The 25,675-nt window shown below is 40.2% G+C and overlaps 1 protein-coding gene across 1 annotated transcript in view; it reads left to right on the top strand.

The window, feature by feature from the left end:
• Positions 1 to 25,675, top strand: part of pde4d (phosphodiesterase 4D, cAMP-specific) — a 212,401-nt gene that overhangs the window by 15,808 nt on the left and 170,918 nt on the right. Inside the window, exon 3 of the mRNA XM_074669551.1 lies at positions 17,364 to 17,422. Within this exon, the coding sequence (XP_074525652.1) occupies positions 17,378 to 17,422 (45 nt within the window). The 5' untranslated portion in view covers positions 17,364 to 17,377. The remainder of the gene's footprint in view (positions 1 to 17,363; positions 17,423 to 25,675) is intronic.

A 25,675-nucleotide genomic window follows, 5' to 3' on the forward strand; every position in this document is an offset into this window, starting at 1 on the left:
GTTTTAGAAAACTGAGTTGAGCACTGGCGTCAGGGCTTAGATTAGAACAAAACACAAATTAGTTGGAAAAAAGGTTTGAATTTAACAATGTTCCTCAGTAACACCAGAGAAATAAGTTTTATTTAACTTGATAGGGGCTGCTTTATTGCAAAACCTTGATGTCTATTGGCATTGACTCAAAGCTTTTATGAAACCTTTTTCTGTTAAATATTTTATTTATCCAGTTTAGTTGACTGCACGTTTAGGTATTTACTTCTAATGTGAAAAGGGAGTATCACTGGCCTGCAAACAACTTTTTTAAATTTAGAGCCAATCTGGATCATGACCCAAACAACATTATCCACATTAATAGTGGATCACTTTACTTTTGACCGATATGACAGATCTGGCTTGTTTATCAAACAAACAAAAACTGATATTTGGACCCAAGGAACGGGCAGTAAAATTGGATTTGACTCACAGACAATTTTAAGAGAGGATTGACAGACAAACCTTCAACCATAGAGGAATGTTGTACTCCCTTCCAGCAGACTGTCTGCTATAGTTTGGTGTTAGTTGCATGTTTGTATGATAATTTGTTACCTGACAGTGTTGAAAATTATGACGACTCAGTACATATTTCATATTCTAGATCTTAGTATCCAGAATATTGCCAGGATCTGGATCATACTTTTACATCTGCCAGGAATTATTTTATGTGTCTTTTGCAAAGCAATCTGACCATTTACTGTTGAGTTATATACACATATGGTGAAACCAGCCCTATCTCACAATGATAAAGAATCCTTTAAAAAAGTCCTGGATCCAGACGGTGATCCAGATCACCTCTAAAATTTAATCAGTAGTTTCTTATCCTATTTTGAACATTTCCTGAAAATTTCATCAAAATCTGTTCATTAATTTTTGAGTTGTGTTTTTCAAAGACAAACAATTAACCAAACAAACAGACAAACTCTACCAAAAACATCCTCCTTACCCCCCGGAGGTAGTAAAAGAAAGATTTGGCTCATGAGAAAGCGTTACAAAATTTGGCTTACAAAAATTTAACAACAGAGGATCTGGCTGCTGAAGAAGTAACAGTCAGGGATCTGGCACATGAAAGACTATTTAAAGAGGTCCTGCGGTGCTTTTTGGGCATTATACTGTCCCACTGGTACCTATGGAAAAACTTTGCTACTGTTTTAGAAAAGCAGCTTTTTTCCTAAGGGTCCCCACTCCACGTACTCCCTTCCCTCTTATTTGCCAGCCCTCTGGAGGCCTGCTGGGGCAGAGTTATGGGTGTTTAAATTAGAATTTATTTATTTGATATGGACGATGCAGTTTAAATTGTTTCTTAACATAGTGTCTTTATGGGGGCGTCGGTGGCGCAGTTGGAGAATGCGCTTGGTCGGTGATCGGAAGGTTGCAGGTTCAAGCCCAGCTCTGGGTGATACATGGGGATGTGTCCTTGGGCAAGACACTTAACCTAGTTGCTCCCACTGCTGTGTCAGTGGTGTGTGAATGGGTATGAAAGAGTGTGACTGTGTTAGATGTACTGATGGATAGCTGTCATAGTAAAGATTGGATCAGTGAGTGAATGTGGGGGCGAATGGGTGTGGATGGGTAAGTGTGACCTGTGGTGTACAGCAACTTTGAGTGTTCCATGACTAGAAAAGCGCTATATAAGCTCAAGTCCATTTACCATCCATAACAAGGCATGAATCTGATGTGCTGTCGTCCCTAGTTGGGCCTTTGAGTAACCAGATCATAAAATGTACATTTACCAACAATAAAATGGCAAAAGAGTTAACAGAATAACAGCACAGTAAACAACGTATCAACCTAAAAAACTAATTCTATAAACCTGACCTTAGTGTTTGGGGCTTGCCCCTCCAACATGTCATTTTTTCTTTTTTATCTCTAAAAAAAAAATCTTTTTGGAAGAGTGGACAGTTTTGAGCGTTTAACAGACAGATTCAGGGATTTCAACAACACGAGTATGTAGAAGTTTTAAAATGTGCACATTTAGTTTGGACATCTAGCATTTTTACTTTATATGTTTAACCTCTTAAGATCCGAGCTTTTGTCTGGTGTGGAATTTTTAATTCACCTTGCTATTTTGGATTAGTAAGACCTTATATGTATAATAACTAAACTTGGTCCTTTTACGGGAAGTTTGATTATTTGTGTTATGAGTTGTGTTGTTTTTTTCACTAAAATGAGTGTAATGTTGTGAATTCACCAAAAGATAATGTGGACAGTGTCCCTAAACGTGGCCAACAGGTCAAAGTTTAAAAAAATGAAGTATCATAGGTCTGACAGACAGAAATGTAATGTCCACTTATGTGATTGCGGGGTCTTAAGAGGTTACAGTTTTGGAAAGTAGAATACCCTCTTTTTAAGGATTCCTCTCAGAGAGAAGTAGCTGAGGATCTGGCTCATGGGAAAGTGGGCATGGATCTGACACACCGTTGTATCCCATCTAAACTAACATACGGTTCCAATAATAGCTCAGTATCACTCACAGATATCTAAGATGTCCCATCATCCTCTTCATAATCCCATTACCTGTTATCTATTCATACACTGATGGGAGATGACTCAGCACATGGTTACACCAAGTGTTCTCCTTAGAAGAAAATACATTCTGCAGTATAAGAACCTTGTGAAGATCACTGTGTTACATTATTTTTGTCTGTTTGCCCTTTTCCTGGCTGCGTTTGGTTTGCTAGTTCAAACTAGATAAAAGCTCCCTGTAGTAAAATGTCACTCTTTATTTTACTTTCTCACTCCTACTCTCTGTTACTCTCACCGCAGTGGGTGGACGCCCTTTCAGAGCAGTCTCAGGGTATAATGCAGTTTGACCATCTAAGGATGTTGGTTAAGAGGCCTGAGGCAGACCCAGATTAATCCCATATCTGATAACATCTTCATCTGTAGTTGGACAACGGATTTCTACTTGGCTCTGGTTCATAAATCGGTCAAACAAATGATCGAGTTACATGTTTGCAGAAGTAATGTACAGAATGTTACTTGTGGAAATACTATTTTAATGAATGCATGTATGAGCTGTATGCCTCGCTGCATACAAAGGTCATATGGAGTATATAGGGTTTCAACTTCAGTGAGCTTTTGCAGAGTTTAATCAAATACATGATCAGCTTGTGGACAGTTCACAGGAAGAAATAAGGGGTAGTCTTTGTATGTCATGCATCAATTCCATAAGACAAGTCAAAGAAGTCAGTAAACTGTGATAAATCCTCTTGCCTAGACTACACACTTTTTCAGCTCAGCTCCGAATAATGACAGTCATTTACTCTGGATGAACAGCTTGGGCAAACATATCAACTGGAAAATATCTGGTGTTTTGATTTTCTGGTCTTATTTAGACAAATGCCAGCTTTCTCAGTGGTTTGATGCTGCTTCAGACTAGCAAATGTACTCAATGCTGTGGTTCACTTGAGATGTTTTCTTTTGTAGTGGAGATGTTTTTATAAAAATTTGATTACAGTAATATAATCAGCTCCCTGGCTCTTGTCATAATATCCCAGGCCAAAGTATGTTTCAGTGACGGGGCCTTTTATACCCAGCACAAAAATACATCGTATGGATCAGACAGGACGTTCAGAGGAGCTAAGTTTTAGCAGCTGATTAATTTTCAAGATTCACACAACCTGCTCATAAGACCCAACACTGTGTTCACCTAAGCCATGTACATTTTTTCAAGCTGGGCAATTAGGCCACAGTGCAGATCTACTGAGGGATGGTTGTATGGAAGTCAACTAGCAAAGGATACATATGTGTATGGTGCTTGAACACAGGGTGGGATTTGAACTAAGCCCTGTTTTAAAATAAGGGTCATGAAAATTAAATTGTTTAAAATAAGAAAGCTCTTTTCAATACCATTGTTGCTTAACATTAGGGATTGGTACCTTTCACATTTTTAACATAACAGTACCAATGCCAGGTACCTGGCAGTCAGTAACAGTACTCAGTGGTACTCATTTTCGGTACTTTTGTGTGTGTTTATGTGGTAATATATAACATTATTTTGATTGTAAAATCTTAACGTTTATAATGAACATGTGTATTCTTCAGTATATAAACTTGCGATGCTGTGTTCATGTCTAGAATGGAAATTTCCGAGTCTCCACTCTCTTACACGACAATGTTTAATCTGAAAACACTAAAACGCAGCGAAAACGCAGTGGAAAAATCTGGGTTTACATGGAAACGCAGAGGGACTGAAAACACTGTAGTAAGCATGCCAGGCCTGCAGGTGGTGCTTTAACTGTCTTGTCCAGAAGCAGCTTCAGGGAGATCTCCACCGAAGACGAGTTGAGCCGATTACCTTTGGAATTGGAGAATACTAAGTGCAAAAGTGGAGCAACAGATGCACATTTTGTATGAAGACAGTCAGCAGATACAGCAGTTTGAGCAGCACAAGCACAACATGGTAGTTTGTGACGATTGTAACAACTGTACTGTTGTCATGTTGTATGCGCTCACGCAAGGTGAAGTGACGTCAGCATTTCCACTGAAAACCCCAGCTTACTGTTTACACGGAAACGGTGACGGCTGCGCTTCAGAAAAATCCCACTCTGGTGGCCATTTTCAAAGGTTTGCGTTTTAGGTCGCCTGAAACGCTGTTTCCGTGTAAACACGGGGCTAAAATGCAACAAAACTTTTGCGTTTCACCCTAAAACCGTTGTTGTGTAAACGGGCCCCTACAGTCACAAGGATGCATTTAGGTACCTAAACATGGTACCGTTTTATTTTACGTGAATTGGTACTACAGATGAAATTCGGTTGGTACCTATAAAACCACCTTATTCAGTACCCATCCCTAATTGAGATGATACAAAGGTCTGGATCCTGGCTAAGAGGTAACAGGTCGACGAAACTGGACCAAGAAGCTGTTTCTCCCTTAACATACTGGGAGAAAGAGATGCTACTGTGCCAACACTTTTCTTTAAATGACACGCATTTTTATGAGCCTTTATATGTTGAAAGCACCTCCATTTAAAGAGGAAGACCACAGTGTGTATGAAATATTCAGTTATTTTTTACAGTACTGAAAGTTATTAACAGCGAGTGGTGTCAGTATTGTCTGATACCATTAACACATGGTAGAAAAATGTACAAGCTGTACTTCAGTTTTAAAAAAAACAATATACTGCTACTAGCCGTCACAGTAATGAAACGAGCTTCAGGGAAACTGGTAATTAAGTAACCATCAAATACATTTTTTATGAGCACCGTCTTGGTGATGTCACCCCCTTGTTTTTCTGATAACGTTTTATCTGCTACTGTCAACAGAGGCCATATTGACAAAGCTGATTTAACCAATTTTTTTTGAGTAAAAAAGTGGAGTTGAGGCTAAATATGCATGCTATAATGTATTTCTGCAATACTTTTAATTATGACGTACCAAAGCTGCAACCAAACTCTTGGCTAAGTTTGTGCTACCACACGTCGGTTTGTTAATTGCAAGTGATCCTAGTTGGGGTATCCCCAGAACATCAAACTGAAACAGCTGAAAGTTACTTCCAATAAAATGATAAGGTCTGGCAATAAAGTAAGATAACGGCTGCTGTTAGAAAAGACAGATAGACAGGATAGTTGTGCACATGTAACAGTTTTATTTCTGGTATTAAAATGTTTCAATATAAATAGTCCAGGGTTATTTGCAATATTCTGTGCACATTTCTCATGAAGCACTCCCAGCCTATTCAAATCATGTGGGAGGGAAAAGGTCACACTCTCACAGAGCAGACACATTTACAGGAGCTGGAGTTATTTTGCCAAGGGAAAAATTGTGTCATTCCTTGGTTGAAAATGTTCCAACGAGCTTGGATGCTGCGTCAGGGTTTTCCTGTGTGCGTGTTAGTGTAGTGGGCCTGTGATTGTAGGAGTGATCCCTGTGAGCTTTACAATGGACCAGAATGAGGTGGCAAGTATAAAAATCATTGGTTATATGGTGACTCTACATTGGAATTAATAGTTTTTTTTTTATAATTTGGTAAAACAGAGCTGCATCTTACTATTTTTATATAAATAACATTCTCTCTGAGCTAACAGCATCCATCTCTACATTGTCAACTTTTAGTGAGGCATCCAGCATCATATACACTGCCAGTCATCCTCTGAGTAGCCAGGTTATTGAAAGGGAAGAAATCACATAGGTCTGTGTTTGCAGTCTTGACATTGAGCTGTGCTGCTGTTCTGTCAGTCATCAGATCCCATATTGAATCACATCTTATTGCAGAGATGCAGACAGAGATTCAGCTCACTACTGCCTGCGTGCCTGCTGCTTTCTGCTGGGCTGCTGTACAAACAGAAGTGAGTCATCTGCAGCTCTGTAGGGCCTACTTCTGCCTTAGGTCAGAGATGTCATTAGGTTGTAGTAAGCCTTGTGGATGAGGATGGGAAGAGTAGACAATGAAAAAATGTCTCACAGTTCTGGCTAGATGAAGGAACATACTAATCTTGATAGTTCATTGAGTCTTTATTAGTACAGCGTCAAATCAAATATGTTATCTCAGGATGCTTTAGAAAAATATCTGCAGGTTAGACATGATGTTGCTGCTTTAGAAGACCTGATAATGTGATATAAAATTGTGTTTTTTATCAGCAGGATGGTGAATTTACATTATAATTCAGTGTTCTTTTTTCTCTCAATTATATACAATACATAAAAACACAGTTGCCATGAATATAACAATGTGTTTGTTGTATTCCATAGCATGTTTTGTTGTGTTGCTGTTTATTCTGGAGGATAATATGGTTACCTTGTGTTAAAAAACTTGGTGTGAGCCACATGAGCAACTACAGCTCTCTAGGGCCCTCTGCTGGTAGATCAGAGCAGAGACGGTTTAAAGCATCTGAATAATACAAATTGAACAGCAACAAACCTGTGATGCTGCTGGTATGAACTTTCACTACACTTATTTTGCTTGTTCTGTTTTCTTTTGTGCACGACATGACAGTTTTGTTTGGAGCTGCTGACACTGTTTAGTTGACTGTAGCCTTTTTGTTAGCTTTTGTATGGTGTAAGTGGTCCACAGTGGGCGATAAAACACTGCTGACACAGAGGCTTTCTTAATTATCTGTCAGCATGAAGGAAATAGAGGTAACAGTGGACACCCAGAGGCTGTAGGCTGTGGCCCTATGTTACCTTGTCCAGGTTTGTCTTTACACTGGTTGTTAAAACATCACAGATATAACTTGAATGACAATATAAGGCCATGAATAATGAAATTACTGCATAACTTGATTTTTTTTTTCTTTGATAGTATCCAAAAGTGGCAATACAGGGCTGATATTGGTCTTGTATTTCCATCTCATAGAGGGTTCTTTCTGGCCTCTAGGGGGCAGTAAAACAAGCTGTTAGGAGCCCTATTACTCCATGAAGTTGTCTACATGAATGTGTGCTGATTTAACCGATAAAGAATACCACATTCTTGGAGATGTGTTTGTTTCTTTGTCTGGAGAATATAGTGCTGAAAATGTTCCACTATGTTTGCTTCAATTGCATACTTTGGGTCTGTGTAAATGTGTTTGGTGATGTGGTGGCTGTGTAGCGTGGGTTCTTAGGGAATTTTCTTCTGAAATAAGGAACCCCATGCTGTGACTGAGCTCTGAGTGAGCTCTGAGTGAGTCAGACATGTCTAAACAAAGCAGTAAACCTTAAGACCTGAACCATGTACATACTGATATTTGTGGAAATCAAAGGTTATAAGTGTAGAATTCAAAAACAAAACAACAATTGTATATATTAAACTAGTACACTTTCATAAAACTGTTTTGTTTATGTAAGAGAAAAGAATAAAGTCAAAACCAAAGATGCAGGGTGTGATTTATTCATTCTGTTAGTTTCTTTCAGAAGTGCTTTACCACACACTTTCCATAAATCATCTTGATAGGTCTTATGTTGGACCTTGTCTGCATACAAATGTCTTCAATCTCTCCAATTCAAGACTTTGCAAAGCTCTTCGTAGAGCTACAGGCCATTCTGTACTAGGGATGTTCTGATCCGATACACTGAAAGGTATCAGCCCGATTTGGCTATTTTTGAAGGATTGGATAGTATGGGATTTCATTACATAATCAGAGCCTGATCCAGTTTTCATATGTTTTCAGCACCGTCATGCTTTACGGCTACTGTAAATCAAACCCCGTTGCAAACGTGTCAGCTGGATGGGACTACTTCTTTTTGGAAAGCAATGATAGTAAAAACAGCGTCTTGCAACATTTGTAAAGTGAGTGTTCCTTAAAGGAGGTACTAGGGCTGCACAATATTGGGAAAAAATGCCATTGCGAATTTTTGGGGGTTTGCGATATATATATTGCATTATTTAAGATAGAGGAATTTTCACCAGATGACTTGAATAGCTCTGTTTGGAAAGAATTTGGTTGACTCACAATTAGTGCTGCATGATTTGGGGAAAAGGTGCGATTTGCGATTAGGTGGACAATATTGCGATTGCGATTGTGCTTGTGATTTAATAAAAAAAGTTGTGTCATGATGAGTCTACAGACTTCCTTGGTTATCATGGAGAAAAATCTGAATTGCATGTGCTGACATTGCAATTGCAATATCCTCTTTTGCGATTACGTAATTGCATGTGCTGACATTGCGATTGCGATAATCGTGCAGCCCTACTCACAATGTCACCATTGTATTCCTATAATACCGTTTAATCCAGGCTAAGGGGGTTTATCTGTGAATGATGAAGATTGCTGTATATGAAAGGGATCCAGGATGTGACGCCGTGGCGCGATGTGACAATTGCGCATGTGCATATTTCGATGGCGATGTTCAAATGATATATTGAGCAGGCCTAGGAGGTACCAACAGGGCTCACTGTAATACAACAAATATGATGGAATTACCCAACAGGAACGGAATTACCCAACAGAGTTTGGGATTTATCAGAGAAAGGTATCCGTTTCGGATCAGTTTCAGATTGGTAACGGCAAAACATCATGAAAAAATCCGATTGGATCAGAAGTAAAAAAATCTGTATCGGGGCATCCCTATCCCTACAAGCTATCTGTACAACAGTTTTCAAAGGATAAGCCTGATAAGATGCGTGAACTTAGTCCTTATGTGTAAAACTGTCAAATCTTGCTGTGTGCAAGGCGCTGAAAAAGACAAACTGTTGTTAACCTTTGCAGCTTCAGAAGTGAAACTTGCCCCTTGAGGGAATGGTAAGAAGAGAGAATGGCAGGTGTGGCATTTTGCTGGAGAGTCCATAGGCAGAATACAACTTCCTTCATGTAAATATTCTCTTCCTTGAGATGACTTTTCCCCTCAGATGCAAATGTTTTTGCAGAAACCTTTATTCAAGATCTCCACAGACATTTCAGGTGTTCACTCCAGACGTTAACCTGGGTAAATGGTGTCTTACTAAGTGGAGACAGAAAGCTTTTCTCTGTTGCAGCCCCCATCAGGCTAATGATGCAGCCACATTTTAATATCAAATCCTGCCAGGTGCAGCTTCACCGTCTCTCCTGCCGTGCTCAGCAGAGGGCTTGAGTTAATCTGAATGCACAATAGGCCCATTAGACTTACACCATCATCGGTCTTTACAGCAAAAGTATCCTTTTTGTTTTTATGATATGTTTTAAGTGCCACCTTAAAGCTGCGGGTGTTTCTGAAAAAAAAAAAAAAAAGCTAGGATGCTTCAGTGTGTGTATGGAATACTGAGCAACTTTTCGATTGTACTTGAGCTCCAGACAGTCATAAAAAAGAAATACGTGTTAAAGTGAAGAGTGATCCACTTATGTCAGAGGAACCTGAAATAGAGGCGACAAAAGTAAATTCGAGCTTCATTGTTGATGATCAGTTGGGTGTCACTGTTTTCAGAATACCACGGCATCTGATGACCCCGATTTCACAGCACGAGAAAAAGAAACAAATGTGTGACTCATCCTTGAGTGTGCATCGATATGTGGAATACAAGGCAATTATTTCTAGAGATCTTGAAGCGTGAGGGCTAATTTACATTTTAAGTAAATAGTATTGTGTTTTCATGCCTGGTCCCCTTGCTGTGAGGTTGCTTTGAGCTGTGACAAAAGGCTCGGCACTGAGAGCAAAGGAAATTGAGCTGTTTTACCAGATACGTCTTAATAACAGACCCTTTCAGTTTTTTTTTGTACTCTAGTTTAAATTGGATCTTGTGCAGGCATATATTTTTATAAGGGCTTTCATAACACCTCCTGAGAGTGTGTACCAAGCAACAACACTCATCTATCATCCTCACTTTGTTCTTCGGTGTTATTCAGATGTATGTCGAGGTGCCTTTTAGTTGTATTACAACGGGGTGTGATTGTATTGGAGGAGGTGACAGCTCTGCGGGAGTTTTATTGTGGCTGATTTATGTGATGTTTGGATTGAGGTAGTTATTGGAAGTCCTCAGCGTAAAGGACACGACAAGATCAGGCAAACACAGCAGCAGTGTCTCTCTGTATACGAATAGTCCATATAAAATTGAGTTAATCTTCATTATATTTCACGTCTAGTTATTTTGGCACCACTGGGAGGAGCCGCTGCTTTGTTTCTTCTGTTACTGCTACCACAAAGGCTTCTTTCCATTGATTTGCTCCTCTTTTCAAAAGCCCAGTTTATTTCAAAAGGGGTTCATCAGTGATCTTAAAGCTGTTATCACCAATAGGATGAGTCTTTTTGCTGCCACTTTCTGACAAATGAAGGAACCCTGTGAAGTGGAAAAGCCCTCTTTAGTCAATGTCTTGGAAATGAGACCGATTTTGGTGCATGGGGAGCTTTTAGTGAGCATCCAACATCCAACAAGTTTTAGAGTATCTATTTACTCTAAAAACACTGGAGTGGAGCTTCTAATGCAGAGTCATTTATTTTAATTAGTGTGATCTTATGCGTAGCTTTGATTGTATTGCTTTAATTCACCATTTGCGGTCTAGGCTTGCCTCTTTATGTCACTGGTGATGCTCCTGTGGCTTTTCTGTAAATATTAGCTTGACAAATTGAACAAAAGGACGCACAATTAAACAGTCTTTGCAGATGTGCTGACAAAGAGAATGAAAGTGGCGTGCTATTTTCAAAATAGCCTCAGTGCCTGCTAGTCTCAGCTGATTGAATGGTCACAATAAAGGCCTGAGATACTTTTTGAGCGATTATTCAATAAGCAGCTGTGGGGGCTCAACAAGAAGAAAAGAGCCGTTTCACACGGCCGATGAAATTCAGAGCACATCAGACAGCCATGACCTTCTACTGCTGGGTGAGGAGAAGTCATAGCTTATCTCATTTTCCCTTTTTTCCAACTCCCCAACTTAATGTGATCACATAGGATAAATCGTTATCCCTCTTCTAAAGATGGCACAGTTAACTGAAAAATCCAGCCGAGGACGTATCAAAGAGGCAGGGAGAGAAGTAGTATCGGCAGAGGAAAGGTTTTTTTTTTTTTTTGCGTACATACTGTTTCCAGAGCTCTGTCTCAAGTTGAGAATCTGTAGGTCTAATCACACCTTATGTCACTACTCCTCGAGCCCAGACTGAAATCAGCCCCCTGTGGTTGCATTGCAGGCACACACTCAGACACACATATCAGTCACACACTCACACTCAGAAACACAAATAACAGGCTTCCTGCCTTCAGAATAAAAAAAAGCTACACTGGTTTTTCTAAAGTAGCCAGTAAACACTCCTGAAGTGTTCCTAAATATGAAAGGCGAGCGAGTCATGTGACCATAAGTCAGCTGGAAATTTATTATTGTGTCACAAAGGGTTGCTTTATTTTATTCATTCCTTTTTTCCATCTCCCCATCAGAGGATTTGCATGTGAAAATATGTTATAGAATAGGGTTGGGAATCGAAAACCAGTTCCTGTTGAGAATCGATAAGAAATGTTTTAATCCATTGACATCGTTAGCCTTTGTGCTAAACGATTCTCTTATCAATTCTTTTCACTGTGCCAGAGCTGCAGGACCTTATGTGACTAGTCTGCCGCAGCTTTGTTAGCTTAGCAGTAAGGTAACGTTTCCTAAGAAAATCCTGTTTAAAGGATAAGTTCAGTTTATACAGCTTTTACATTGTTTATAGAATGAAGTAGAACAAAATACTCACCCAGAAGGTTTTCGGGAGATATTTAGATCCATAATCGTGCAGCGGACGTCCGTATAATGGGATCCATCGGGGCATAGACAGCGACGCTCCTAAAACTGCATTAATCGTCCAAAAACTCGTGTTTTTCACCAATATTCCATCAATTGTCACTCACTGTCACTCCAGACAGCGCTGTGTGGCTGTACTGACCTCTAAACTGACGAAGACTTTGTTTACGATTTCCCCTCCGCGCGTCGTCATGTAGCCTGCCGTCTTCCCCTGAAACAATGAGCCGCACTGTGCATGCGCGGAGGGGCAATCGTAAACAAAGTCTTTGTCAGTTCAGAGGTCAGTTCAGAGGTCAGTACAGCCACACAGCGCTGTCTGGAGTGACACTGCTGCAGCAGAGGACTAACCCAGAGTGGACCATGATGGAATATTGGTGAAAAACATGAGTTTTTGGACGATTAATGCAGTTTTAGGAGCGGCGCTGTCTATGCCCCGATGGATCCCATTATACGGACGTCCGCTGCACGATTTTGGATCTAAATATCTCCCGAAGCATTGCCTGGATCAGGAAAACCTTCTGGGTGAGTATTTTGTTCTACTTCATTCGATAAACAATGTAAAAGCTGTATAAACCGAACTTATCCTTTGAGGATTTCTAGCTTGAAGTTTTACTGACGAACTGGACACACACAGATAACTTAATTACTCTCTCTCAGAAGATTCTTATTCAATACATTCAGCATGGTATAAATCTCCTTATTTACCAAAAACAATATAAACAAAATAGCCCTAGCTTGATGCTAATGTAAACAGGAAACTGTATTGATAAGCTAGCGGTTAGCATACATCGGTATAACTTTGGCTTTAGAGTAGAATTTCAACTTTCATCACAGAGGCATATCACAGTTACTCTTTTTAAACAACACTAAGAATTCCAAATGTCAAAATACTTTCGAGAAAATATAATAAAAGGTAGGCTCATTGTTGGCTTCATAGCTATGGCAAGGTTCTAAACAACTTAGAATAATGCTATAACCACTTTGAGACAGTAGATGGCTTACTTGAGTCAATAACATCAACGTCACATGGTGTGCAGTTTTTACTTGTGTCTTTATATTTACGCCAGGAGATATCCAGATCCAGTGACACATTTATTTACTTATAAAAGGAGGAATTGATAAAGAATTGAATCGATAGGCAAAATTGATAAGAGCATTGATATCAATAAAATCTTATTAAAGCCCATCCCTACTATAGAAGCACAAGCAAAATAATGTGCGTGGCAAAAGATCAAGAGTGTGATGTTGTTTATCAGTCCCTTTGTCCCAGGGTGTGCCGTGCATCCTTGCTGTGCCTCCCGCCAGTTCAGTTTTGCTAAATTAGCCTTGTGCTTTCAAGGCTGCAATCTACATTTTTCTCAGAGAATCATCATATCCAGGCTCAAGGCCTACCCCGAGGAGGGAGAGGCAGAGAGATTGAGAGACGGCTGAATTGGAGAGTTTATTTCAGTCATTTTAACAGCTGCTTCTGTTTAATTCAAGCCCTGCCAGACCTTTAGCAGGCTTAGAGCTGTCAGGGATAATTTGCAAAGTTTATCATGTCACTGTGAATTTATATAAGTGGCAGCTAATGACAAACTGTGTGCACACTTAGACTGGGAGGTCTTGACAGATGCAAAATGTCAACTGTACCGCCACATTTCAGAAAGTTTGTTCCACTCTGTCGGATAATTAAAGTTCCTCCACACTGTCAGGACACAGAGCTGTTAAGTACGACCATTGACTGAAATAGCTGTTTACTGCTTCCCGACAAATTTGAAATAATTACCTGGGTTTCCCAGACAGGTACTACAACAGATGTGAAACTGTTTGGGATTTTTCTAGCATAGCACGCCCAGCTATAGCATCACAAACACACATGTTAAAACTCTAGCACGGCTGCAAAAGGTGTGATAAAATGTGAAATCCAAAGAAAAATGAAAACCTGTCATACACTGTTGCTATGTTAGATGGTTTTGGGTGTGAAAGCGCTGATTTCAGAGACAGTGACTGCACTCGTAGCAGTTAACACTTGAAATATGGTTGAATATGAGCAAAAAATCAAGGATTTAGTTTGCCCTGAGAGCTCTGTGGTTATGATAATCTGCCTTGTCTGCCTCATGCCGTAAAACTTCACCTTTCAGCATCACTTCTCTGAAGCTCCTAGAGTTTAACTGCTATGTACATGAGACGAGGTAAACTGAAACACTGCTTTGCTGTTGTAACTTGATACAACATTTATTTAACTTAACAACAATGCTTGCCATGATTGGCTGAAATAATAAAACAGAACAAAAATTCAATGTTGTGTCTTATTGTTGGGCACTGCTTTGATAGAGCATAAAAGACTCAAGAGGCCAAAAACTTTGACAGCAAGGAAACCAAGGCTAATTTATTACACTGCTGCGACAATTATACTGTGCATACAGCCTGATGTAGGCATTTGGCCTGTCCACAGTTCAGAATTATGCACATGCTGCACATGGGGCTCCTTAATAAGAAGTATTTGTCATGAACAAAGACAGTTGATTCATCCCAGAGGCAGCATCATGCAGAGCCTGCGCATGTGCACCATGACACAACTCATGACATAGTCCCCTCCTCTCCTCTCTTGGACTCTTCTCTCCTCTTGTGTCCTCTCCTGTCGTGTCCTCTGGGGGTCCCTTTCCCTTTCCCTCTCTTTGTCTTTCATTTTCTCATTTTCTCTCCCTCCATTCCTCTCGTCTCCTCTCCTCAGAGTCCAATCGATGCAGACTGTCCGGCTAGCTCTGTCAGTTTTTTAGTCATTACCTAGCCTTCCTGTCGCTTCACATCTATTTAGTGGAGATGGACCTGAGCTGGGGAACCCGAGTGGAAGATAATATGGCTGATCTCTCATTCAAAATACATTCAGGAAGGGGGATGAAGTGGGGAGGCCCTTTTTGATGAAGGCTTATAGTTTAATTGCAAATTGCATGCAGACGTGTGGGTTGCAACACATGGGATAAGCTAATAAAGTCTTATTCTATCACTCATGTGGAACCCTCACAACCATAAATGAAGCCACTATTGTCAAGAAAATGTATTATTCGGGGACTGCATCAGTGCATTCACACTAAACTTGAAAGAGAAGCCATTTGAAGGTATAAATAGATGAAAATTAGGATTCCTGTGTTGTTTGCCTTCGTGATACTTCTAGCAGGTTGATGACGACACAAAGGAGAAACTTAGCGGTGACATCAATGCTAACATAACCACATTTCTACACCCCTCGAATCAGACCACATAAAAATGGCATCTTCGACTTCTTTGATGCTGGATGGGATTTTCCACGTGTCACAACATTTTTCGCTCTCAGAGTGGACATCCAGTTCTGCATAATGGGTCCTGGCCGGTTGTGCTTTGTGTGTGTGAGACAGACAGACAAAAGGGGTGATGAAAGAAAAAGGCAGGTGTAACTCAGGTTATCAGGCCAAGTAAAGAAAACAGGGTTGTGTAATGGCTTGATAATTCTCTGACCTTTACCTTTTACACTCTAATGCATCCTAATAGGCTGGTGGATCCCAGTATGTCTCCTTTTCTACCAACACACAGATGCATTGTTCTACCCCCACACAGCGTCACATACACACGTTCATATTAGTGTCTGGTTGTCTGGGAGATCAAAGCGTTCATATTCTCTAACAACAAGGAAACATCAGGGAAATGGTGTTTAAGTGCGTCATCCTGATGAAATCATGACTAAAAATGATAAAGAAACATATTACATACAAAATTTCCATTACATACACTGGCCCTCATTTATCAAAAATGCGCACACCCTTTTTTTGGGTGTACGCTCCTTTCCATGCACAGATCGGCATTTATCAATCTGAACGTGGGCGTCGGGTACGCTAAAACCCCACGCCAGGTCTGAGTTCGTGTACGCAAGTTTCATGTCAGTGGGCAGCACAGTGCAGCAAGGGAAATCCGTCTGTGGAGGAGAATTATTAGATCATATGAGGGCTAAACCTTTATAGACAGAAAAACTGATGTTCTTAGATTTATATTTAGATCGTTGAATTAGATATGACACCAAGAATGTTTTTTAACATTTCACTCTTCTTTTACTAATCTGTAAAAAACATTGCTATGAAAGAGCAGCACGAGTTGTCAGCTGATTTCTCTGTAAAATAATTGGGCTTCCTTTAGCGGTTTACTTTAAAAAATAAGAAAAAAATAGAAAGGCTATTATCAGTTTTCAATACACTCCCATGTCCATGATATAGTCTCCGCAGAGAACATTCAGGGGAAGCTGGATTGAAATTTTAGCCTGGATTTTTTTAAGGAAGCTGTATTGATTACAGGATTCACTGTGAAGATGATCACTTCTCTCCCCACAATATTATCAAATAAATTTGAACTGTGTGCGAAAAAGTGACTATTTTATAACAAAAGAAATTCATTTACATGAGATCACAACCTATGTGCTCGTCTTGTGGGACGAATAAACATCAAACTCTGGTCCACCCGTGCATAATTGCGCACGATCGACACACTTCAGCTCCACTTCCTCCTCAGTCTGTGACAAGTTCAGGCTGGAGTCTGCAGCTTCTTTTAGAGCTTAAACACATCTTTAAAAGAAAACTTTCCACGTTTCTGGACCTGAACAGAAACATTTAATGATATTGTGGCTTCTGATAGTTAGACATCACAGATAAATTAATGAAGGTATAAACGAATGATGTGTAAATTAAATGTTTAACACTGCTGTATTTTAGTTTGTCACATCCACGCTGCTGAATCACTGCAGTGATTTCCTTGCGGACGAGTTTTTTCTGACTCACTGTTATGCCACTTTGTGTCATTTCTCCCTACCTCTGTTGCTATGGCGTTGTCGATTACCAGCATGGAGAAGTTCCCTTTTTCCCATAATGCGTCCCTCCATGTCGTAAAGTCCGTGAGTTCGGCCAGTTGAACCTTAAATATTTAGGGGCGTGTTATGTTAATTACGATTGTTTTCAGCCGCCACATTTATCAACAGCCGATCAGGCGCACGCAGTGATTGGCCCTGGTACGCACGTTTCATTCACACGTGAATGTTGCCGTAAACTAATTTTTACAACCAGATCTGCGCCAATTTCCACACAAGATTGATAAATGAGGGCCACTGTATTCAGTCTTAAACAGTTGGTCTCTTTTAATGTAGCAAGCCTTACCAGCAAACTTTTGACTTACAATTTCCTGTTTTAGTGTGTTAATCTGTTTCCCCGTGTGTGACTTCTTGTTCTCAGAGGTGGCCCGCACCATGCAAAAGAATGACCGGTCCGGGGACGACAGTCAGCGAGACAGTGTAAGTAAACAGTCTTTTTTTTAAACTCACTTTGCTTTACATACTTTTTATCACTCATATCTCACTCAGCATCTTCATATACTTAATTTTCCCCTTTCCTCTGATAAAACCATCCTTATGTTGTTATGTAACGGTCTGGGATAAAATGTAAATGAACAGCACTTATGAAGTGCCGTTCTGGTCTTGCAACCACTCAGAGCACTTTCCATCAAATGCCACTCACCCAGTTCTTGTGCACATTTATACACTGATGGTGGAGGCTGGAGAGTTCTAATACTGACTCATACACAAATGGGAAGCTTTTACCCCCTAAAATACAGGATACCTAAACCAAATGTGAGATGGACTGATTGTTGAGTCAGCCTGAATACATTGTGCAGTATTTATTCATACATTTAGCTTAGATACCTTTTTTGATTAGTGCGGTAAAACTGTTACTGGATTTGTCACAGAGGCATGTGATGTGGGGCCAGAAACTCAAAGGATGTACCTTGTACAAACAAAGATGGTCTGTTTGTGTTTGGTACAAGTGTAGAATTCGAATGCAGTTTCTCAGCAAAGAGATTTGAGCGACTCATAACTCAGAAATGCTCACACTGCTTCATCTACAGTGGGTATTCATTTTTAAGGCACATATAAAACTTTTTGTAAAGTTCTTTCATTTCCAGTGTGATGAGTTTGAAATTGTTCTGTCTGGTCAGACCAATGCTGTTTTATTAAAACACACACAGGTGTGTAAGTTCTGTTCAGATATATAAGAACCCTTGGTGAAGTTTTGTTTCTTCTCTGATTGCTTATGTGAGTTTTAATCCAACATAAGATATTACAGCAAATGAGTAATCAGATAGTTATTTGTCAACCAAACGTCCACAAAAGCTACAAATATATTTCAAAATCCCAATATCCAAATGTAGGATTCACCCCCCCCCAAAAAAAGATGGAAACAAAACACCATTTCAGATGGTAAAATGAAATAATGTTCATTGTTCTTGCTCCACATTTAGATGATTAGCTGCTTAGTGTCCTGTAGATTGGCATCTCCATTCATAAACTCATCCTCTATTCATGAAATATCCCATAGCCAATCACAACTTTTGCTTTCAGAGGGATAAATCCCACATGTGAGACATCGTGGTGTAACCTGTGTCAACGTAAGCATTAGCATGCAGAGACAAATGCAGATCTGGGTATAAAACATAGACCGGATAAAACGTGGATGTAGTCTCCTTGATATCACTTGTCTGTTTCTGAAACGGAAAATGAAGAAAATTGGGAATCGCAGCCATATTCGGAGTGGCAAGAGCTTCGTGTACAGCTATAGGGTGCCCGTCAGTAACGTGACCTGAGCTGTGCTTCTGACAGGGTGAGTTCGCGATCTTAATATCCTCTGAACCGCGAGTTAGAAAAAAATTACAGTGTGTGCTGATAGTAAACCTAGCAACTCAGACAGGAGACGTTTTTTTGAACCAGGCTGTAAACAGGTTAATTTCTGCTTTGAAAACGGCCTTTTTTTGGCTTGGTGTGTATGTGACTTTTGGTACTTCTGGAGCCAGCCTCTAGTGGACACTCAAAAAACAGCAGATTTTAGCACTTTGGCACTGTCTCGTATTCTTAGACTGGAGGTTGCCACTTGATGTTGAAGACTTTTTTTAGGGTTCAGGTGTTGGATTTGGTGACATCATTATTACTTAGTTTTTTGTTTGTTTGTTTTTGTTGTTGTCGTTTTTAATCAGTCAATCAGATATCTATAAATTTTCTACAAAGGAACTAGATTTTCCTTTTGATAAGTTCCCCTAAAGTATACAAACAACAACTTAAGATTCAGTCGGGAGTTGGTTAAGATCTGAGCTGAACTATATGTGGTGTCACGCGTCAGGCCTCATCCTGGGTTTTATTCAATATGATAAGTTATGCTCTGGTATTGTGAGACACCCGCTGATTCCCACCCCTTATTCCACCCATCCCCCACAGAGAGATACTGGAGCATCAGCGTCTCACCTGCTGAATCTAAGCTCTCATATGTTGCGTGCATGCTGCCAGTCACCATCAGCCATCTGAATTAATAGGTTCTGGGAAATCCTTGCAAACAACAAGAGAGGTCAGGGCTGCCGTGTTGAACCAGAGATCCAGCTTCTACAGAGCAGAAGCAGACTGCCGGGCTTATCCTCTCGTGCATGAATAAGATATTCAATCATACACCACGTCTGTCGACCTTGAGTTAAAGTTCAACTGTGGGGCCGTATGCAAGTCTTTCAGTGGAGCTGACAACAGCGTGGAAATATATTTAGTATGCAGATAGAGAATCTCCTCTGACTCCTGAAAGACAGATTTATAAAAGCTATTTCTATTCCTGCTGTAGGTTTGCATCATAGAACACGCATCTATGTGATTCATAGTGAATGCTGAGACAGACCTGTCATATGTGCTTTCTACTAAAATCTGTAACAGTAATTTTGATAATGAGCTTCTTAGTTGATGCTAATGCTGATCAGCTTTTTGAATCTGTGTTGGGAAACAAAATTCAAAGACATGATTGCCCGTAGGATAGAAGCTCAAACTGACACATTACATTACATAAAAACAAATACCATTTATTCCCGCTGGTACGATATTAAAAAAGAGCTGCATGAATATGAACGGTTATTAAAAACATCTCAGCTACAGGAACAGATGGCTGTTAACAATTGAATAAAACCACTACTAATGGAAAAAATGATGAATGATTTAACATTTTGTTTCTCCAAGGATGTAATACATCTCAAAATTACATAACAGCACACTAAAAACAACTTCAGAAGACAAATGGTTTTTAAATTTGGTCCCTTTGTTAGTCATGAAAAGAGAGCAGGTCAGAGGGAAGAGGAGAATGTGAAAGGAAAGGTTGTAATAAATGGGTTTGACATCAACGGAGTACAGGTGAGAGGAGCGGAGAGGTGAGGTAAAGACTTGAGGGGACTGTTAAAAACAAAGTGAGAGCAGCAGAGATTCTCCCCCCTCATCCTGGAGGGTGTGCTAAGGTGGAGCAGGGACACAGGCTCCAGCGCTGATGAATACGTTTTACAGGGGGCTCTCAGGGGCTGTCCAATCAGGCAGCAGCATCGATGAATAGTCATGAGTCACCTTATCAGCATCACCATGGATACACAGATGTGACTGTGGCCCTGTGAATGTGATGAGGGGATAGAAATGGGCCAAACACCACTCCGTCTCCTCCCTGCGCACATCTTGATCACCAATTAAAGCCCAGCAGGGCAGCATCCAGGCCATGAGCTCACAGCCTTGTTGCCTGAGAGGATGTAGACAGGCAGTTTCAAGAGAAACCCACAGAAAGGGGCCAAGACACTTTTAAAGAGTATAACAAGAGGGACATTTCAAATCAGCTTGAACTCTTATATAACCTGGGATTGATCACCAAGTAAGCCAGTTTGCACATACAGGTAACAGGTGACAGGAGAGTGAAGTGGATGTCAAGATACTAAATGGAAAGAATAGGATCAGAAAAGGGCGACATTATCGCAGAAAAGTGAATAAACGAAGGGGATCAGAGACAGCTGCAGGAGATGAAACACATGAAACAGTGAAGATGTTGCTCATGGAGCTAATAGAATAAAGGGCTAGGACAACATTTAATGATTTGCACAATCCACTGACATCATACATTAACACCTCATAAAAATCTGAAAACATCAATATCTGAAACAACTGTTAAATACTACAAATTTATGTGTTCAATAATAATGTTTCCATACTTTTTTTGGTGACCCTGAATTAGCCTCTACTCTAGGAAAGGTTTCCACCAAGCAGTCCGGGTCGGTTCAATACGGTTTGGGACAGTTTGGTACAGTTAGGCCTGATCCCATTTGTGTTTCCACAGCAAACTGTGCCCTCTCGTGGTGGGCGGCATGTAAGCTGGAGGCCGGATGCCGCAGCTGTAAACAATAGCGTGTCGCCGTAGCAGCTTACCCTGCTATTAAATTGAACGAAAAACGCGACACAGTAAACAAAGAGCACAGATGGAAGACATGCAGCATTTCATCCTCTCTGTGATAAGCATGTAGCTCTTTGATACAAAGTGCACTCAAGCTTTGTTTCAGAGAAGTCTGTGTGCCGCCAGGAGAAATGCAGCCGCTGTCGGGGTAAGTGACGATTCTTTTAGACCAATCAATGGTCTGCAGTGTGTTGCTCCACCTCTGAGAGTGGATCGGCTCAGTCTGGCACCCATACAGAAGGGTCCCAAAAAAGTAGGCCGGCTCGTCTCAGTTTTTAGGGATCTGTCCCGGGATGAATCAGTGGAAACGCCAACGTACCGAGACGAACCAAACTGGTCTGCTTGGTGGAAATGCGGCGATAGCTACTACCGATATCAGTAGAAGTTCTTTGGCCATCATTATCATTGATATTTAGAAGGGAGTAACAGTTCAGGAACTAATTATTAGACCCATTAAAAACAGTCCTTATAACAAACAGTTTATTTTGATATCTCACCTTCGTGATGAAAAGCTCTTTGTTGTTCCCGTAAATAAACCCTGGATAATTATTTCTTTAAATGAGTATTTTACTGCCTCATAAACATTGCCGTCATTTTTTTTCCGCTAAACCTGATAACCGCAGTCGTCACATCACAGATTCGACAGGCCTACTGCAAACATTTTTAATTGTTTCTGAGCCACTGCTTATTTATCTGCAGGAGTGGAGCAACCCTCTGCCTATTTCAAACATGTAATTAAATTAGCATGCAGCTCCTCACAATAAGGACAATAGTTTGGCACTCAGGGAATTGATATGTGCTGTTTTTCCTTTAAGCCTGCCAAAACTTGACCAGGGGGGAAATTTGTGTCATAAATCTGGTCCCTGAGAGCCTGTCAGAGCCTGACTACCTGCTGCCTTGTCTGTGTGGAGCCTGCACATGCACAATCATCGCCACAAGTTGTTAGAAAAAGGAAGACAGGCTCAGTGTTTATTTATTCCCCTACACCTGTTGGAAGGAAACATTACCACTGGCTCACCACTCTCATTTCACAGCCTGTTGACTGCGTTGAGAGTGTGATTAATCTTGCATAAGGTGTTTGGCAGCACGGATGTGGGGCTGATGCGTGAGGAGCAAAGTGTGAACTCCGTCTGGGAAGGTTGGGATGGAGGATTCACTGGGAGATGGCTCCAACACCCTGGTAGGGTCACAGTTCACCTGGATTCAATTCTCCAGTGACACACGCAGTATGTTTCCTTCTCACTCCTTTAAAAAACAATCTGGACACTAATGTTTTCTTCCTAGCTTCTGTATTGTGTGCAGATCCACCGTATTTCAAGTGGGCTTTGCTTTATCTCTCTCTTTCAAACACGGGGGTGACCCTGACCCTTCTTCATGTTCAAACTACAAGACAGCGTCTTAAGTTATTTCAACTTATCAGCGAACTGCCGATGCTATCTGGCTTTCTTCTACATCTGCTGAAAAATATTGCCTTCTCCCAATGGGTTTTCAGCGATTCCATATATTTCCTTTTATTTCACCCTGCGTGGAGCGATGCATCACAGGGACATGCCTGAAAGCAGAGGATGACTATAGGTCTCATTCCTTCAAGATGTTTTCCCTCTGCCTGCTGGCGTGCTCTGGGGGGATCTTTGAAACAAATTGATTCATCTCCCTCACCTCCAATATGACACTTCAGAACAGCACTGCTACATCTTTATCACCTTTCCCGCTATTTTTCCTGCCCTTAATCTCTTTCTACATCTTATTTTTCTCACTTAAACTTCAGAGATAAAAAGGAAACATGAAGATGTATGCCTCTATGTTATCCCATGTGTATATATTTCTAAAAAACCTACTATTTGCTTTAGCAGTGTGAAATTGGATCCTATTTCTTACCTTTTTTAAAGCTCAGCTCTTTTATCTTCAGCATGTTATGCCCAAACAGAATGAAGATAAATCTGTTTAATGAAATTATATAGCCCAGGAATGTCATACACTCAAACAAACAACAAACAATGGAAACATCAACACTAGAAAATAAAATGTAAATGATGGCTTTATGCTGTGAATGTCTAAGAATAGAAAAGTAATTTCCATATAACAGCAACAGAAGACACCTAACAGAGGCAAGGTGTTTGATTTCCCACCAGCTGGAGATGAGTAATGAGGAAGGTTTAAATGTGTCATGTGTGCACTAAGTACACACACACGCATGCACACACTGATATACACGAGAGCTGTGTTGCTTTTACACCTACTTTACCTGCACATTCATAATGCACACAAAAAGCAACCTCAAACTGCACCAGAGAGCCAGTAGCATCCCTGTGTGCTGGTGTTGTTTGCACACACTGAATGAAGTCATTGTGGATTTATTTGGGGTAAAATAGTCCTCTTCCCATGTTAATGAACCTCACCACAATAAAAACCCAATTCACTAACACTGGCACAAACAGCCATGTACAGGTAATGGGAACTTTTTACTGATGTTATCAATGACTTTCAAGTGATCATGACATTTTCACCTCTGGATGACCTAAAGTAATATGTTTACATAAAATCTGTTTGTAATAACTTGACCTTACTTTCATCAGGGTTGAATGAGGCTCAATCCCTCAATCCCTACATTGTAAACCTGCACAGCAGAGTGTCTTACAAGCTGCTCTTTGCCTGCCTGCTCCAGGAACCAAGCTGGGTATAAACTGTGAAATTTGATTCACATGTCAAGATCAGCTTCCCAATAAACATGTAAGAGCTGTCTCCTCCTGTTCAGCTCATCATGTATTTGGATATGAGGAGAGATGCTGAAAGCTTGTCTCCACATTCTGACGCAAAATCAGAGAAAACCGCAGAGCTGCAGATTCTGCTGCATTCTGTTTTGAGCTTGTAAATCATTAACTATGCTTTTTGAATTGGAACCTGAACTTCAGTAGGTAGTGGGAAAGTGATGCACAATTATTTTTGCTATTAGCATTTGCAATCCATCCCTACAGTGCTTTTGTGTAACTAAATAATGAAACATGCAGTCATTGATGTAAAATTAAGATTAGAACATTATCTTCACAGAGTGAACTAGTTCTTAAAAATGTTTTTTATATGATACAGTCAAGGACATCTTGACCTCTGTTTTCAATCTTAAGTTGAAATTCTTAGCACACCTGACAGATCTGAGAATATTGACCTTTTTTGCCTCTGAAGCCTGAACATGAAACCTGCAGATGGTTGTTCTGAGAACATTAAATATCAGATGAATCGAGTCCTGCTGTTTTCATCTTCTTTTAACTTTGATATTTAGTTTGTCCATCTTTTGCAGCATTTAGATCAGCACATGTCTCTGATATAGTGTCAGTATCTTTTCTGAGAATGTCAACACTAATTTTACCCAATGTCTGCTGCAACTCAAGCAAAAGGCTTTCCTTTGACTGTACAATAGATTTGTCCACTTTATTTCCAAAAAGGACCAAAGTTGCTGGATGGGGTTTAGGTCTGGACTTGAGGGGGACAGGTCCATTATTTTCACGTTGTTACGTTGTTCTGTTTTTATAAAAGAAAAATGACCAAAACATCCTTATGATGATACTACGGTGTTAAGCATAACAACACAATAATGACTCTGTAGTTATTTCATCCATTTTAATGGTATTTTAAAGGGGTTGTAAGGGAATTTCTGAGTGATTTTGAAAAGTCTCCCTTATAGATATATGCCTGATTGTATTCCACACTTTAAAAAGACATTATCAGCACCAATATTTCAAAATGCTACTCCTCAGCTTCCCAATCAGCACCAGGCTGACAGTAGTGCTACAGTTGGACAGCTACTAAAGTACTGTACAAACTGACAAGGTTTGCTTGTTCCCATGTTGGTCAACGGATATGACATTGCACTGGGCTACTAGTAGCGCTACATATAGCCGGCGGCTACTGCCGCTCAGTACAAACTTACATTTGTTTGTTGTCACGTTTCAAACAAGAGTGCTACGTAACTGTACTGATAAATACCTTACCTTGTAAGTTTGTATCTGGTAATAAGATGTCTTTAACAAAAAAAAAGATCCAAAAAAGTACACATTTGACCCATTTGTCATTAGTTTATTTACTCCCCCAGACACTAAAATCCTAAATGCCCTCTGAAACAACGTCTTTGTCAAGTAAATAAAGTACTTCTTCATGATGGCATCAAAGGAGGCTGTCATTATCTCTGAAGATGATTTGTTAAACTGATGTGTTGCTCTGCACCAAGAGCAACTGTATTTCTACCTTGACCTCATGCTCAAGGCCTTTCT

This window comes from Halichoeres trimaculatus, unplaced genomic scaffold, assembly GCF_033239565.1.
Source record: "Halichoeres trimaculatus isolate MK-OKI-2021-1 unplaced genomic scaffold, fHalTri1.1 fHalTri1_scaffold_5, whole genome shotgun sequence".
In the NCBI taxonomy this organism is placed as follows: domain Eukaryota; kingdom Metazoa; phylum Chordata; class Actinopteri; order Labriformes; family Labridae; genus Halichoeres; species Halichoeres trimaculatus.